Source organism: Mya arenaria, chromosome 13 (genome assembly GCF_026914265.1).
Source record: "Mya arenaria isolate MELC-2E11 chromosome 13, ASM2691426v1".
In the NCBI taxonomy this organism is placed as follows: Eukaryota; Metazoa; Mollusca; class Bivalvia; order Myida; family Myidae; genus Mya; species Mya arenaria.
Window position 1 is genome coordinate 34,918,019 of NC_069134.1, and position 19,112 is coordinate 34,937,130.

At 32.9% G+C, this 19,112-nt stretch overlaps 1 protein-coding gene across 3 annotated transcripts in view; it reads right to left on the reverse strand.

Annotated features, from left to right (window-relative positions):
- LOC128213156 (complement C3-like) overlaps nt 1-19,112 on the reverse strand; it is a 41,535-nt gene that overhangs the window by 1,521 nt on the left and 20,902 nt on the right. Inside the window, exons 25-39 of one of the 3 annotated variants that reach the window (XM_052918708.1) lie at nt 17,537-17,722; nt 16,026-16,104; nt 15,335-15,497; nt 14,191-14,280; nt 12,554-12,728; nt 12,102-12,274; nt 9,953-10,105; nt 9,642-9,823; nt 5,869-6,024; nt 5,240-5,327; nt 4,148-4,225; nt 3,623-3,731; nt 2,652-2,750; nt 2,174-2,317; nt 26-115 (exon numbers count right to left, since the gene is read on the reverse strand). In XM_052918708.1, the coding sequence (XP_052774668.1) occupies nt 26-115; nt 2,174-2,317; nt 2,652-2,750; nt 3,623-3,731; nt 4,148-4,225; nt 5,240-5,327; nt 5,869-6,024; nt 9,642-9,823; nt 9,953-10,105; nt 12,102-12,274; nt 12,554-12,728; nt 14,191-14,280; nt 15,335-15,497; nt 16,026-16,104; nt 17,537-17,722 (1,965 nt within the window). Of the gene's footprint in view, nt 1-25; nt 116-2,173; nt 2,318-2,651; nt 2,751-3,622; nt 3,732-4,147; nt 4,226-5,239; nt 5,328-5,868; nt 6,025-9,623; nt 9,824-9,952; nt 10,106-12,101; nt 12,275-12,553; nt 12,729-14,190; nt 14,281-15,334; nt 15,498-16,025; nt 16,105-17,536; nt 17,723-19,112 lie in introns of those variants that run through there. The other 2 variants (XM_052918707.1, XR_008257690.1) reach the window with 2 other exon arrangements.

Here is a 19,112-nt window from a genome sequence, read left to right on the forward strand (position 1 = left end):
CCCTTCCCCCCCTCTCTCTCTCTACCTGCGAGGATGACACTGTCTATCACTGCCGAGGCACATCTCATCGCAATAGCTTCATCAAGATATGTTTTTTCAATCGTGACTTTGTATACTGAAGCGAGAACAGAAACAATATTCTTGTCATTCAATTTGAAAAAAAACTTCCTCAGAACTTCCTTTTCATTTGCTTATTGCACCTCATGGATATGAGGTGGACAACCTAGATAAAGGAATGTGGGTTCTTTTTTTATTAATATCTATACAACAGCAATATCAATATAAAACACTGTTCATCAGATACACAGGATATTTTCAAATATCATATGACTTTATGTTTCATCTATATTAAATAAGCTTATTTCTTGTCACACCTTGCCATGTTAGATATTGAATTGCTGAGCTAAAATTTTAATGTTTTTGTTTATATAAAAAAAGGGGGAGGGGTGTAAAAAGGGGGTTTCTGAGAGACATACTGGTATTTCATGTTTAGTTGTTGTTGTTTGTTTTATTTCTCCTGATAAGAAATTCCACTTATGTAAATGAATTTATTTTTCATGACGGCTATTTCGCGTTCGATATTTATACGTATTTGCAAGTACCTTTCAAAGTTACGAAAGTTTGGTATTGTCGGTATTTTGAACAGAAATGAAATATTTCATCAATATAATAATAAAGTTTGTGCTGCTATATTTACTACGTGAAGATGTATTTACTCCAAATAAAACTGTTAATAGATTAAGTTCAACAAGTATACTCTTAGTCTGGAGATAGGTCTTTAGTTTTTTCCAAAGATCTTGTATTATGGTGTACTCCCAAAACATGTGGCTAATTGTTTCTTCATTGCTTGAGCACAAGTCACATTGGCTCGAGTTGATTATTTTGCATTTGAACAAATATCTGTTTGTAGGTATGATTCTATTAATTATTTTAAACTGAAATGCGTGTATACATGTATCAATTGTAACTATGTAAGGCATTATGTAGACTTCTTTCCATTTTAATTCTTTATGAAAAAGATTTTCCCATTTGTGTTTGTGCTTTAATTTTATATTGCTGTTTTTAATCTGTGTACTATAGAGAAATTTTGATATGTTTTTTTAGATTTTATTTCATCAAGGATCGACGTATATTCTACTGGAATTGTTATACTCGAAGATTTCAGATCATTCTTCATATATTGTGGTATATTATTAGTCAGTTGTAGATATTTTAAAAGATCACCATTAGGAATTTGGTAAAGAAATTGCATGTTATCAAATGAGTAGAATTTCTTTCCTCTAAAGTCGAAAATGTGTTCGAGGTATATTATTCCCTTGTTATGCCATTCTTTATAATATAAAATTTTATTATTGCATTTTATTGATGAATTGTTCAAAAATGATGAATTTTCAGATATCAATATTTGTTTGTTTCCTCTTAAGTATATTCAACGAGTGCAGAATATTATGAGTGAATACGTTATGGCCACATATGCCTTTAATGTCATTTTCTTCAAGTTTACAATCAAGTATAAAACTCCCACCGTTCTTTTCTAATACCTTGTTAACAAATATTTTCCATTTACCTAGATTATTTTTATCAATGAGTATTTTTACCCAGCTTGCTTTAATAGCATGTAAGAAGTATCTAACATTTGGAATGTGGGTTCTAGCGTAATACTTAAATATCCCTGACATTTGTATTAACAAAATAGTCCACGTTTATAGATGTAACCACATCCAAAGCCTGCCGAATTTTGCAATAAATGTTTCTTCGTCATTGGGTGATCTACACTTTTACCTACATTTAACCATCTTCAAAGATACGCAATTTCCCATAAACAACGTGCACGTTATTCAAATTAATAACATATGTTGCAAATATAGCGAGTGTGTCTGTTATACGAAAAACATGCGTTCAAACACAGGAGAACCGTTTTTTGTTAGATATGCATAGAGTAAAGAGAGCGTTGTATTATAAAAGCATTGTGGCCACAGTCAGCGGTTTTGATCGTTCAGAGGTATTATATATTAGAGGTCACTTTTAATTTCATTAATTTTAACAATTACAAATTGTGACCATGTCGGTTATAGCTCAAAGTGCAACTATTTTAATATTATAACTGAAATGCTTTATAATTATATATTGAAACAAATCATTTAATGCAAAGTATTTTCTTGATAACAAGTACCAAAATTTGCTTTATCCAAGTTGCATGCATAATTTGCGATCATGGCAGTTGGTTTCGTCGTTTGTGCCTTTTTATCCCTAGGAAGTTTGCTAAACTTGACAGTGTAATCGAACAGTTCCTCATCAACAGGAGATGAACACTGGCCTGAAAGAGAGTGCATACAAAATCAAGTTTGTTTAATTTCTAATACATTAAGCGACTTTGTTTTATTCGTTGAAACACAGGTGAGTTGATCATAAAGTATAAGTCATGGCCCTGTACAACTAATCGACAGTCACGTCTGGCATGACAAACGTTGCAAAATGTAGCGAGTGTGTCACATACGCCAATTTCTAAAAAAAGAATGCATGGAGATCGGCCCTGTTTGAAGCGATGAACTTTAAGATAATTACATGTCATTAATCTACGTCAGAAAAGTACAATGAGTGGGCATTTGAATTAGGTGCAGTTTCTCCATTTAATTTAAGTACAGACTTACTTTGCAGACATTCGCAAAGGTCATTATTTTCGTCACACCTGAAGGCAATCTCATGTCCATCAGTATCGCCAATGCCATAGGAGACTATGCATGTCTTTTCTAAAATCAAAACAAAACATATTAAAGAATTATACTTGTTTACCTCTTTCGTTTTATTCAATGCGTTACCCAAAACTAAGCTATTCTTTTGCTATAATAATAAAACAATGTTTAAAGGGACTGTACTTCGTATGATAAAACAGTAAAAACAAAAGAAAATTGTCAAAAACTGACATAAACTTATATCGATGTGTACGATACATTGGAACTTACTAACTGAAGTACCACATAGTTAACAATAAATTTATTTTCGCAGTTTTTTCGTATTTTTTCATTTAAAAATATTACTAGGTATGTCTACCAAGTAGAATTCATTCCTTATGCGTGATTGGCTAGTCGATTTTATCACATGATATGACCATGTTAGGTATATAGCTTAAATATTCCAACTATTTAGAGTAAGCCTTCGTAGCACAGTGGATACAGCACTGGACTGCAATGTCGCGACACCGTTTCGAAACATTTTATTTAATAATTGTCCTGAGATTCATTACAGAAAAAAACATTTTTTGGTGCCAATCTGGCGTACAGTCCCTTTAATCTATTGTTTATAAAAGTTAGCTGCAACGACAATATATATTTTATGTGTTGATATTTTTATATTTATGTACGTAAAATCAGCAGTGTTAAGTTACTTTATGCAGGTGTATATGTTACACATTTCTAAATGGTGATTCTATAAATGGGCCACATTTCTTAAGACCATTTATTACTTCCTTTTTACTAGATTAAAGCACGGTCTGTCCTTTTGGATTCAAAACGAGATACATATCTCTGTTTTTTCTTTGTTTTAAAATTGAATTGTTGTAGACAATTAATTATACATTGTTAAGTTTAATCTGGTTTGCTGTAGTCGTAAGAACGATACTTACCTGGTTTGTAGTAGTCGTAAACAACAACTGTCGCAGGCTGTCGGAATGCGGTGCTACCTTGAAAATGATCTTCCAGTCTAAATATGAACTTCCTTGGGACCTGACTGATCTAAATGTAAAATATGCATGTGCTTTCAGTTATAGAAGTTACTAGGTTATTTTTAAATTTCGAATACACACTACAATGCAGTAAGTAATCAGTAATCGCAGAGGTTTTGCACCAGTCTATCAAATACATATTATCATGGCAATTGTAAACGTTGAAGATAAGTATGAAGCATACAAAAGATCGTACAAGGGGCATAACTACACAAATATTAAAGCATGAATTTAAGGATCTTGTACGTATTTTCTTTAGCAGCAGGATTATTAAGTTTCATTTGCATATCTTGAACCAGTTTAACATGTGGCGAAGGTTAAAATTATGCGCGAACGCAAAAGACATCGTTGCCAAGAAGATGACAAACGTCAACATAACCGGTACTTCCTTAACGTTTCGTTGGTAATATAATAACGTTGCCATACCTCATTTATATAGAAAATAACGAAACTCTTTCCGTCTTGCGGCATCTCATATCTATCGATGACACCAATTGTTATCAGCTAAAAAGGAAAAAAGGAACAACATATTCAATAACTAGACTAAGGTGAGCACTTTTTAGTTATACATACTAATAGCTTTGTCGCTCGTTTTATTATTAAGTTTTTCATGTATTTTTCCTGCACTCCATTTTCATTCAAGCTTTCAACGAATACCGGGTAATTCAAAAGGGGATGTCGTTGGATTAGCGGGCAGACGCCCAACATTGGCTTCCGCCCAATAACATAAGCTATCGTGGATAATGATGAATTATGTTATGTAGGTAGCTATTGCGGGGGATTGCGGTCAATGTCAAGGTCACTGTCACTTAACGCCAACTAATTAAAGTAAGAATTAATGGATAGTGATGATACTTGGTGTGCAGGTCGCATTTATATAAGCTTATTTCTTTCTTCCCCAAACGATGTCCTTGTCGCCAAGATACTACATCAATATTCAATGAATAAATTTACGAACGATAATGACTTTGAATAGAGAAAAGAGTATATTAAAGACATATGCCACCGTATACATACATTTTGGATTCAGCCAATACATACACATTATCCGGCCCAACAGAAAAGTAAAATGTTCTGTTCACATTTCATAAGCCTATATGATGTATAAGAAAATGACAATCTCAAACACAGTGATCTCCCCAAGCAGAATAGAGCTCTGCCACCATATACCTGGATTTCAGCTAGTATATTAACTACTTTCAGTGGGTTTTCTGCTCTCTATTTTAAAGTTGTCAACTTTTCAATTATTCAATGTGAATGGAGGGGTTAAGAACATAAACAAATCAGTTGCGGATCAAGGATTTGATGCAATTTAGGGGCGTACTTTAATAAGTTTTAAATAATTCATTTTGGTGTAATTTATGCATAATTTACATAACCCTTAGATATGAAATGTTCGACAGTTATTTTTAATTGTATTTATTTGTTTGTTGGGAGGGTGTGGGGTGAAAGATACGACCCTCAACCCAGAATCTGCTAGTGATTTAGAAACTTGAATGTTTGATAGTTGTGACGCACCTCTTTAAAGTCGTCTTCTATTGCTTTCACATCAGTTTCTAGATTAACTTTCACGATGGCCATACGCGATTTATCACCATCGACGGTCCTGAAGCAAATCATATATGTGTAGGTCAGCTTATCCTTATACAAAAAGTGCTTTGAGAAAAATTAGAGATGTGTAGGTCAGTTTTTCTTATTACGTAAAGCGCTCTGAGAAAAATCTGAGATGTGCAGGTCATTACAGCTTGGCACATATGCAACCAAATATGAACTACGTCAACAATCGGTTTGTCATAAAAAAAATCGAAAACGAAACAATACCTTTAAATGTTAATGTTATTGTACTTAAACATAAACGAACAACAAATTACATGAGGAAACATAAAAGAATTACAAAAATCTAAAAAACAGTCATAATTTAAATCTCAACCTTGGTCATAAAGCCTAAAACGTGAACACTGAAATGACGTCCCATAATTATATACATACTGTATTAATGTTGTTTGTTTTTCTTCTAGATTAAAAGTATTTATGTCTTTGTACTGATATATGAAACAACCTAATTTTAAGAACATTTTAACAAAAATCATGTTGCTTTTTACAACTTTTATTTTTATTTTATTTTTTGATAATGAAATATGACATACTTGACATCAAAGGTAACACATTTTTGAGGTGTTTCGCCAACTGCCTCTCGTTTCTTACGCCGATTATGTATAACATCATCGATGTCATAATATTCGATCCCATCGTCTATATTGTCTATGTAGTCACCAGGGCATCGTCCACACACATCGCATGGCCTAGAAATATTCAAAACGACCGAGAAGTAGTATTCGAACAAATGTGGAAAAACTTAAATATATTCGGAATAAATCAGTAAAATGACTTGAAACATTCAAAGCACATAGGTGACATTGTTTATCATTTACAAAAGCAAAAATAATGCGTTTCTGGTTAGTTTTTTTTTTAAGTTCGATTCACTCGTTCAGTCTCTTAAAGGCCATAACCTTGTGATGCTCAATATGATTCATACTTTAATATTTGCAATCGTCTAGTCAATTACATAGATCAAACATAACGTTCATATTGTATAACACGCAAGGAGCTATGAAGTCTGGTTTGAATAATAATAATAATAATAATAATAATAATAATAATAATAATAATAATAATAATAATTGTAATGATAATATGTTTATTTCAATATTGCGCTCCGACTGGATAAGCGCAACGCCATTTAACCAATTATATAATGCGTTACAATTACCAGCTTTATACTCAAACGTATGCTATCGATTTCATTTCTTTAAGAGCAAATACTGAATTACAGAAGATGCTGCAAGTACTATTTCTTGAAAATGTAAATATCAGTATTTGATCGCATTTTTTTCATGCTTTCAGCCTCTTTAACCAACTAAGGCTAGTGCAATTCATTTAATTTGCTCGCATGCCCTTCTGTGTCCATACAGCATAAACGCATAAAAAGAAAAAATGCGATCAACCCCAAAATGTTTTAGTACAATGTATGTTTTCTTGCATTTAAGCTTCAATAACCAATTAAGGCTAGCGCGTTTCATAGAATTTGCTCGCATGACCTACTGTGCTCATACAGCATAAACGCATAAATATCAGTTTTTGATCGCATTTTTTTTGCATTTAATCTTCATTAACCAATTAGGGCTAACGCGGCTTATAAAATTTGCTAGCATGCCCGACTATGTTCATACATCATACAGCATAAACGCATAAAGAAAAAAATGCGATCAACCCCAAAAATATTTTACTTAGTATGCTTGTTCATGTGATTTCAATTGTATATTCGAAACAGATTCGAAAAACAAAGGTGTCATGACCCAGAAATAGTCAAACAACATACGCCACATGACCTTATTATAGTCCATGAATGTTAATGACTTGACCTTGAAATGATAGAACGTAAGTCACATATCCTAAATAGATTGAACGATTGCTTAGAAATAACCACAGATCTTGCATCACACGAAGTGCATTGAAAGAAAACGATACATGATCTTGAAATAGTCGAAAAACATACGTCAAACGGCCTAGAAACTTATTAAGATCATACATGTCATAGTGTAGTATATTCAAATATGGCTTGAATGTATTTAAGGAGCATACGTCACATGACCTTTATTAATTATCTAAAAAAACACAAAGCTGTCACGGCCTGAACATATTCAGAGAATTAACGTGAAATGAACTCAATGTACTCAGATCAATATTTATGTTTCACTCTTGGTACATATGTCTATTCAATATGATGTCTGTTTCATGTATTCAACATGATTGCATGGTCTCCATAAGTGTTGGTAATAAACTGGACTTTTATTTTGACAGGGTACACATTCAGAAAAGAAAGCGCAAATGGTATTTTAGATTTTTTTCATTTGTTTTAATGTAACAGTTATACACATGGCAAGGTCAGCACGATCATCAACGCGTCAGTTAAATTGACAAAAGTTGTGTAAAATAAAATGAAATCATTCACATTATTTGCGGAATTAAAATGCAAATCAAACAATTTGGTCAAGAAGCAGTCACATACTGCAATTTACCAACCAAAATAAGTACAGAAGAAGGATGTGATACAAAAGTTGGGGAAATCATAATAATATGATCCAGATAATCGAAAAATGGAGCAAAGGGCCATACTGTTTTAAATAATAAAAACAGAATTATGGTTCGTGCGTACTGCACTTTTCATTAACGAGATACCTTTGTGTACGAGGTGTGACTTTCTTCTTAAATGATTTGGAGCTATACATTGGAAAAAATGTACAAACATGATCCTTAAGACAGATTTATGGTTCCAATGCCCAGCACGTCTCAATTAGATATATCCCTATAATAAGTTTGACAACATCTCTCAAAGAACTAAAAAATAAAAATAAGATAAATGAACAAGGAACAATGACTTTAAAGATACCGAAGACACTGCATTCCTCCATTAGTTCTATCTTTATATAAAGTTTGAGTTCAATGTTTCAAATACTTTTAAAGGTATGTTCCTATCAACATTTGAGAATAAACAAATGAGCAATTATTTAAGGGTATACACTTTTAATTTATTTCCCTACACATTGCAATGCAAACAGGCAACACTTCAGACATGACAAATGCACTTTATAATGTTTTTCGGTCGTCGCACTTCATTCAAGAAAATATATTTACTTTGAAAATTAGTACCCTAAATCTTTAAATGATTCTATGTTGCATCAGACCAAGCTCTGGTCCAGCAAAATATATTTAACGTTAATATCTTTTTTCTCTGAATTCAGGTATTGGACTGAATTTAAAGATGCACTCTTAATCCTTAATAAGATGCACCACAATTATTTGTTATAACTTTCCGAAAAAGATCGACACATATCGAAATATCTGGTTTTAATAAAGGTTACTGTGAAACATTTAAAAGAAAAGTGCACAAAACGGTATTTCTGCCTTATGGGACGATAGTTGATCACTGTATATCATTTAACAATCACCTATCACTATTTGTGCCTTGTCAGCTATTAACTACACGGTCACAATCTTGTTATCATTAAAACACTTCTATGAATGCATAATTTAGTAAATTGTTGAAGAGTTCTAACTCAAATTTATCCTTGTTATACATGTGTATGTACTGATTTTAAATACGATTGTCAAGTTTTACAATTATAAATAATGTGCATTACTTAAACTTAGATAAGATATCAATCTGAAGTAGCCTTCTCAAACTTTAATATATTGAGGGCATCCTGGACCACATCCTGTAATAAGTATTTAGATAAAACGTACCTACAGCTAGAATTATGGATAAATGCTTTTGAACACTGGGCATCTTTTTATTGTTATCTATATATGTATTCCACATAAACCCCTTCAGTACTTTTTCAGATCATGGTACGGTCAAGCAACTTCCTTTTTGATGCACCCTGGTAAAGTTAAATGGGGGAGATTATTCAGCTATGGCTTAATCTCGGATTATGACTTTCAAGCACAGAATCTATGCATATTGCTTTCAGTCGCTGTTTCAATCTGCATTGAAATCCTATCAATCGTTTAAGTTATTCTGTGGACCAATTTGAAAAGGACGAAAAAAGGGATGAACTGACGGACGAGCATAATAAAGAATGGTTTATTGTTACATGTCTTGCTGTAATGTCACAAGTTATGTTTTAGCACTTGATCTAATTGAATTACAAGATCGTCTGTTGCTTTTCTCTCTGTTAAACAAGAGGCCAATTAAAAACTGTTAAAGCCAAAAGTGTGGACCTTACTTGAGGTCTCTTTAACTAGCAACATGTATACCAAGATTTATTTGAATATTTTAAAAGAGTTTTGAATCATTGTCAAAGTATTTTGATGACCTAAACATGTAAACTACTGAACTTACAGATCTTGAATTTCGAACCTTTCTTGAGAATACCCAGAAAATGCCGGATTCACTATGTCGATCTTTATCGGTGATATGTCAAAATAACATTTCTCATTTGGCAGCGCTTTCCTGTTCCAGCGAAGCTCGATGTTCATTATAGCCGTCCCAGTGCCACTAACGGTGACCTTGAAATTGTTGCTTTCACCCTTAGTAAGAAGCTAGAATCAATATGAATCTTAAATTATAATATGCATATTCAAATAGGAAGACAAACCAGGTAACACAAACGTTGATATACTTTCCGATTTAAGGTTGTTTTTTCATAACACCATCAAAAGTAAACTTACCTCAGGGATGACTCTTTGAAGAAAAGCATTCTCGTTTGTTACAGAAACCCTTCTTATTGCTCGTCCATTCTGTATTTCAATTTCCAAGTTCACTTCTCGATTGTAGGTTCGCACGCTGTACTCAGCAAGTGCTTGAAGGGCAACAACGGTGTCCTTTAAAAAAATGAAGCACCAGTAAAAAACAAGAAATGTCTATTCAACAAAAGTAAATCAACATATACGATACGTAAACAATTTACAAACATTGTAAAGGATTCTTTAAGCATAACTTAAGGATATGCCTCGTAAAATAAGGTAAAAGCACCATATAAGATAAGGATATGTCATTTTAATCAAAATCAATATCAATGTTTATATACTTACACTAAAAAAAATCAGTCATCGTTCAAGCATCAGATAAACACTGCATACGACAATGATTTGTTCATTTAACAACGTTAGAACACTCATTAAGCAAACTTTAAATATATCTGTGTTAGCAACCATTTTTTTGGTTTAACGTTCTTTATTCAACTGACTCTCCATTAATTGAAGAATGGACTGTCAAGCATTTTATGAATGGCGTTTCTTTTTAAATAATGGACAGCCAGTTGAAAGAATATTACATAATACTATTACTACATAGAATACGAAGAAGCAATGGATGTATCAAATATAGTTAAACGAAGGGGTCGAAAGTGCTTAGCAAGTTGAGTATTGATTATACATATATCTTATTAGGCTTTAGACCGCAAACCTACAGACTTTGGTATCAAAAATCACATTTAAATACATTTTTAAGTTGCAACATACAGGTCAATTTTAAAGCCAAAAAATCTTAAATATAAGATAAATATCGGTTGATAAAAGAAGGAAACGTATAATTATAGATAATTACACTAAAAATGGAGTGTAATCAGAAAGATCCTTGCTTACTTTATCTCCTACACTTAGAAAACGTCATTAGTGAATATCGTACTAACTGTTATGAAACAAGCTAATTGTTTTAAAACTAATCAATTTTCATTTCCTATTCTTAAGTAATGACAGACACATATCGGCTACAATAAGAGGTCACTCATGTTTTTAAAAAATAGATTTATCTTATCTTGCCTTTTATCGCTTTTATTGCTTTATTTTAAAATATCAATTTAACCGAAAAGGGGACCGTTTTGATGAATTTAACATTTCATTATAAAACAATGTATGTGATTTCAATTAAAAAGACAACAAAAATCATACTGTCGTATGTGGTGGCTGGATGCGTCCATTTATAGTTCGCACGACCTAATCCTAGTAAAGTTCATATAAATTTACTCTCACCAATAAGATGCTCTTTTTATGATTTTTTAAGGAAATATAGTGCCATGAGACTATTAAGTATTAAATGCTAGCGAAAACTGTTCAAATAAGTTTTCAAATTAAGTAATTGTTTTTATTTATTTGTATAAACACTTATAAGTATCTGTTACACATACAAATATTGTTTTTTAATATTTTTTTTCAAATATACACCATAAAAGTACATTTGTTTATAAAACAATTGTTGACATGGATTAAAACTATTTGTTCTTTAGTTTTTGTCCAAAAACAAAAGAAAGGCACGAACTACAATTAGAATATGTCAAGTAAACACAAATAAAGAACTAAACATATTAGAATATGTTCTTAAAACACAATAGAGCAAAACATAAAAAATAAACATTTACAATGAACATAGTCTACACTTATAGAAAGTGTGTAGGACAATAAAATGAACAATTGATATGTCACTGAAAAAAATCAAATAAAACAATAACAAAGGTCATTTTTTTTTAAAAGTTATCGAACGTCTTTGAAGTTAAATTTCATAAAATTGATAAGAAAATGGAATTAAAACGAGGCCAAAACATTTAATTAAGTCAAAATACATACATTCTCTTTACAAATGTTTTTGATAAACTTATCTGCCAAAATAGATAAACTCTTATGCATATATATGATTAAGGTTAGTGTCACAACTCTTAGAATAAATCATAAACCTTTTAAATAAAGATCAATTCCAAGGTTGATTTATGATAATAGCTTCCGTAGCTTGATCTAATCGTTTGCATCCTAAGGGTATTTTACTTACATTTTCAACAATACAATAAACAAACAATGTACACAAAAGTGGGATTTTTTTTCTTACCTGTGTTGTGTCCCAAACACCAATTGATTTCCATTGACCCGTTAACCATGTACCAATTTTCCCACTTGTTCGAATATCATTAAACTTGAGAAAAGCTAACAAAGCATACGCAGTAGTTTCAACATCAGCGCCCGTAGCTTCGTTACCGCTATGGTCGGACCAAAACATCATATCTGCATCAGATATATATACCATCAAAATAAAATTTATTTTTATTATCTTCAAGAATAAGTTTATATAAGTACAAAAGTTAAGCTAAAGTGTCCAATAAACTAACATTAGGAATATCTACGAACGTTTTAGAAGTAATACAATATCCCGCTAAATCTTACTGACAATGCACAAACAAGCCTAGGTTTTGAAATGCTACAATCGTGATTCATCCCACCAAGTTGTACCTTTAGCTAATGTAATACCGCCAGCTGAAAGTCACCGAAACGTCGTTAACTTACCGTCAGTTTCGGTTGCAGCTGTCAGCAAAAGGTCCTTCAATTTTCCTTTTTGTTTACTGTTACTAAGAGCAAGGGCATACGTTGTGATGGCAAGCATGTACTTATTATTCTGCAGGTTCCCTAGTGGCAAAGCCTCCAGGTAGTCAATGGCATTGGAAACCGCCTGATCAACTTCCTACAACAGATTGATCAAAAGAAAAATCGCAACGCACTTTTGAAAACCACCACATTATTAAGTAGTTTGAATCAATATGAAAAATATCAATAATAGATGGTTTCAAAAAAATGTACATTTTTGTCACTCACATGAAAAAGAGAACAGAAACAGAGTTTTAACCTTTTGTTTGCCGTATAATTTTAATGTAAGATAAAATGTTTGATTTCTTTAGGATGCAGAAGTACCATGACGTTGTTAATACTGGTCAAACATAATATTTCCTAAGTGGACCAAGAAAGAGTATGTATGTAGTATACATTTAACTCTTTGGAGTAGAAATGAAGGAACAATAATAACATCTGCCAAGTGACACTGATTTCACCTTTGGTTGATTACATCAAGGGGGGAATCAAACCAGAAATGACTAAAGTAATTAACACACTAAGCTAGAGCAAGATATAACCTAGTGATTGCCAACCAGGGCCCAGAGTGCACATTGAGCATCAATAAGTTAATATGTGTCACGTGATATTGAATTGACTTTTTATTATAATATGAGGGATATAATATTATAACGAACAACTCGGACAAGTTCTAAATTGTACGCCATGAACAATTAATATGAACAACTCCTTTGAACAAGAATATAGCTGAAAGCGATGTATGCTCCTCGTCGCCCATTTATATGAGTGGGTAGAAATTATAATACACTGTAATGGTAGGTGGTGAATGGCTGTAGCATTATTATACACGAGTTGGAAAATACACGGATGAGTTTCAGAATTAAATTCCATATGTATAATGGGACGTTACATTATAGCGCAAATCATATATAACGTTATTGACATATATCTTTATACTGAATTGTATTTGAAACCCGTAAGAAATTGTTCGAACGAGCACCTGTTATGGTAAAGTATAAGGCTTAGGAGGAAAACATAACAAATATACAGGGTATGAAACTAAAAGAAAAAAGGGGAGTACCAGTTTAAGGGGAAATAACAAAAATGTTAGGTGGCAATTTTCTTCTCCCCAAAACATATCAGGGAATGGAGAAGTGGGCATAACTATAAAGATATGTAGGCCAGGATTATCGTTCTTGAGCACTGCTCATCCTCTAATTCCCTTCTAAATTTGTATGTCCATTTTTTCTAGTAGCATTAGTCCATGTTAATGCCCTGCCAAGAAAACATAGTAAAATGGTAAGATGAGTTAACCTAATAACTGTACTTTGAAATGATTATAGTTCTTACGTACTGCACTGCATAAATGTGTCAACTAATAAGTATGTATGATATGATTATGGTTCTTAAGCACTGCACTTCTATCTATATGGTAATGTTAATTTCAATCCAACCACTATATTTGATATAACTTTTCAAAAAGAAATTTGACGGACAGGTGGTAAAACGGACAGAAGGGCATTCAAAGCGGCTACTCTATGCATAGCATACTGTCCAAACAATTTGATTATGCCTACCTCGTTACTTTGAGGGCACTCTTGTAATGCAATCAACACAAATGATGTCAATGAAGGATCTTCTTTTTGTTGGCCTCGACCAAAGACACCCTAAAACAATATTATATTTGAACAATCAATGTTTTGCATCTTAAAAGCACCATGAGTGAGAAACGTGGTATCACTGTAATTATATGAATAAACGAATACAAACTTACAAATCTATTTATGAAATTGGAATAATGTGAGATGTCAACTACATTAAACAGCTTAAATTTATCTCATAAGTTGAAAAAAATCACGGCATCTCATCGTTGTGTGTACTTCAGGTAAATACGATCATCCGCTTTGATTTTCGTTAACATGTTTTCCTGTTATGCATGTAAACAGAATACAGTTTGAGTACGGACTATTGATCCATACAGGCTGTTATGTGAGCCGATCATCATTCATTCTTTTAACACAACGAATGAAACATATACATATCCAAGTATATACATTTGTGGCAAGTTCGAAGTATATTCAAAGAAGATAATTCATGCCCCTCGTATCTACATGCGATTGTGTTTAAAAGCGGCATTGTTTCGTATTTCAGGTCAAGTGTAAATGGGGGAGCCTAAATTTACGTTTACATTTATTCAATTTATGCAATCCAATACATCTACAAATATGTTTTTTTTCCTAACAGATATGTTCATCATAACATGTACTAGTAGTGCATGCTTCTCTTTATCTTGTCTTATTGATTGATAATACTACTTGTTAGTTATTTTGTTAACTGATAGTTTGCAAGATGTAATCTGATGAAGTCCAATTTAAATAGCTGTTTAATATCTCTCAGTATGCATTTTCGACACACCAGAACCATTTATGGACACTATTTCCCTTTTTTTCCATTGCAAAAGATCTTGGTTTATACTCATTTATTTTAGCTCAATTGTAAAGACTGCTAAACGCTGATATGTATTTCTCTCGAAACTCCCTTGGCAGGAACAAGTACTGAGTCGTTTTTGATAAGCTTTGAGAATGTACCCCTGTTGGGATTCGCATCCAAAACACGGCGGACATCTTAACCAATAGATCAATTTCACCATCTTAGTACAAACTAATGAGTTCCATGACGAAGATGAAATAGTATAAGACAAACATTTAGTCTCCAATCTACCTGCATTCCAGTATTTCTTACTGGGTTGTCATCAACAAAGTATCCTGATCCTTTCTGGTTTCCAACGATATATTGCAGAGTCCTGCTTAAGCTTCCCTTATCCACAACTCCGTCTACCATCTTTTCGACTTGACAGAAAACCTTAGCAACAAATGCCGTCAACCTTTCAAAAAGAAATTGTGCAATTCGATCTATACTTGAATTGACCTTGGACACACAGTTTAAAAATCCCAGTCTCGGCTTGGTTAAAACTGTTTGAGACAAGCAGTCGAAGCGGAAACACTTTCAATACCCACTAGTAATAAATGTTCCTCATTTCATTATTGTCAATGAACGAAATGTAAACGCTGTTTGTACTTCCGAAGAATCGTCCTTATTTAGTGTATTTCAACATTACGTTCATTTCTTTCCATTCCGACGTTCTACCTTTTGTACATAAACGAGAATATATTATTGCATTTCGTTTTAAAATACTTTTAATTTTCAGAAATCAACCTCAATGTGATCTTATCTCTGAATTGCGTCAAGCAAGCTTGGAAGAAGATTTTCTTTTCAAATGTAAACGATCATTACGATCGAAATTATTGAAAGAACGAATATCCATTACTTTATTCTATCAGCAATGACATTTTTATTCACTACTACTTACTACCTTGAGATCTGCAGAGGTATCTCTGTATGTAAAACGTACCACAAACTGGTAGGGTGGCTCCTCCATGCTGCATAAGATCCGTCGCCCTTCTGGTATACTGAACTTTCTCTCAAAATACCTATAATGGGGAGAAACATTAACAAAAGAAATACTTGTCATTTTACTATTGATATATTTAAAAAGCTAAAAGAGCAATAAGTTTGAAAATATTCTTACGTCATTAGATGTATTGAAATACAAAAAAAAAGGTTTATTGAAAGACAGGATTCATCGTCATGATCTCTTAGATAAAGCATATGCCACAATATGTACGTAACCCTGCAAGAAACAACTTAAGTCATTTTCTATTGTGTAAATATACCCATGTTATATAGATAAAACTATAAATAAATAAAACGATTTTATTATGTTTGCCCCTATGTATCTAAAAATCACATACTATAAAACCCTATTGAGGAACGTCAGTTGATCAAACTTTGCATGTACGTTACATAATCACTTTGTATTTGGTATGCATAGTAATTCTTCTTTAATTGATTCGATTACTGTAACAGTATTTTGCTAGAACAAAGCATACATGTTTACCTTAAACAACAATGTTAAACTTTATAGCTTGTTTGTGTAATACAACATGGATGCCTATGTTCGCACTTACCGGGTATTTGACATATATAATATAATGTTTTGTGAACGTTCTTATGTGTAGGTCTTGATAAGCGTGCTCATACAATTCCAGTGCCACTTGAAACACTTGATAACCATAGTGGACACACAACTTGATTTTTCTGCTTTTGGCGTTCACTCGTTGAAATATATTGCTATCTTACACTGAATTCGAAAAAATCTCTGTATCATTACATATGATTCGCCAATAACCTTATTTTTAAGTAGTCGACAGAAGTTAGGAGCTGTGGCCTTTTTCAATGGCGCAAAAGTGACGTTCATTTAGCATACACTGCACTTTGACCGGACAAGCTTGATGTCATATGTCCAATAGTCAATTACATTTGAAATATCAGCCATTTTTTATCACACTTGTTAAACGCCGAAAACAAACTCAGTTCCTTAGTTTTATCTATATACTTAAAAACAAGCAGAAACGAAAGAGAAATATGCCGAGGACTAACATTAATGTCGATTACATTCATGCGCTAGCGCTTCATGCCAATAGCAATTTGACAAAGGCAGTGATAATCGAATGAATATACGCCTTCTTCCCCTTAGGGATTTACTTAAATGGTTGTCTAGACATATCGGAATGTAAAACTTGCTTTCATGCTGCAAGCCTAAAAAAAACACAATTTATTTAACTTATAAAAAATGGGTTATAGAAAATTATTCATCAGGTAAACTCGCTCAAACAAAGAAATGCAAAAAAAGCAAATAGAATTTAGCGTATATAAAACAATATACAGAATATAGGATGTTGTTTTGTCAAATTGATTCGTGGCAAAATAGAATTTAACCTTGAGGCTTTGTATTTAGTAAATGAAAAGACTGTTAACAACAACACACATACTGATTAAAATGGTTTCAGTCACATATATCACCTTGTCTTATCCATCTTGTTCCCTGAACTTCATTTTCAGCGGTTTCTAGTCCTGTCTTTCTTAAGTAATTCATCCCGTAAACGATTGGTGCTGTCCGCATCATTGTTTGCTCTCCACTACCGGAAGGTTCATTGAACAGTTTAGCCACATCGTGAAGTAACTGAAGTTGCTTATAATGTCCCTCAGCTGAAGGACAGAATGTTCAGTAATGTGTTTGGGGATTTAACCCGAATAAATTGCGAAAAACCCTTCTCAAGTCTTTTGGATGCGGACCAGAGTCTTCCACGAATTTTTAAAGAAAATACTTAGAAACAATAATATTTCCCTATTTAAGCTGTTGATACTTTCTTGTTCAACACTTAAGCAGTAATGTTTTTTAGTGAACACTAGCACGGTTTAAGAGCTAAACATTCATGCGTTACACTACGTCTCTTAGTAATAGTTGACTGTTTTAGAATAGATGAGGGTGGATGCATTCACGTCATCAACCTAGACCTTCAAAAAGAATTCGACAAACTGGACAATTATGGAATACGTGGTCAATTTCTTGGCTGGATTGAAGCGTTTGCTCACTAACAGATACCAGTCAGTCAGGATAGGAAATGTAACGTCAGAAAAGCAGCAAGTAGTGAGCGGGACCCCTCATGGACCTGTTATACGACCAAATCTATTTTTCGTCTTCATAAATGACTTGCCGGGGAAGGAATCATCTGCAGTGAAATTATTCGCAGACGACACCAAGTCATATTCTTGTGTCGAAAGTAAAATGGATTGAAACTTTATACAGAGTGATTTGGACAATATTTCTACGATCTTACATTGAATTCAACAAAGTTTCTTTTTATTTCATGCATTTATCGTGTTTTTTTTTCAACATATTTCCCCGCGGTAGTACAATTTGTTTGACGACAGTCCATTTCTGTAGCCTCTTTGCGAACGGAAGTAACTTCAGCATGACCGCTATGTCATGTCCATTTAATAAAATATTCCACACTATATGGAAATAGTTGTTGCAATTGTAATTATCTTTATAAAAAAACACTACTTCCATGAATGAAACCTATCATTTTTTGCATTTATTGAGACACGAAACAAGTATTTAATCAAAAGCATTTTGGATTTAAAAACAAACATATCGCGTAGAAATACAATTGAATGAAACTGCAGCAAATAACATTTTTGTACATTCAAGAACAATATAAGATTTAAATTAACAAATATTTAATATAATAGTGTGTATGCGTAAAACCGGAGGTCTATGTTCAATGTTTTCCGTAGTGTATTTATATATGTTCCCTGTCGCTCTTAGACTCTGAATCTTTCGGTATTTTGTCGGGATGAATTCATGCTCTGTAGCTGAAGGATGTTTTGTTGTTCAGCCAGCGAATAAGTTTCATATCTATTAAAGTTGAATGTCGCCTTTCCGTTACATTTTGAATTTACGAAAAACCAACAACAGAGGAAATGTCGAGCATTTGTCCGAGGTTACTTTTGAGAAGGATGAAGCGCAGACTCCGGAAAGTTTCTCTACAAGATGTCACATCATGGCCATGGCCTAGCTGGTTTTCAATCTGCT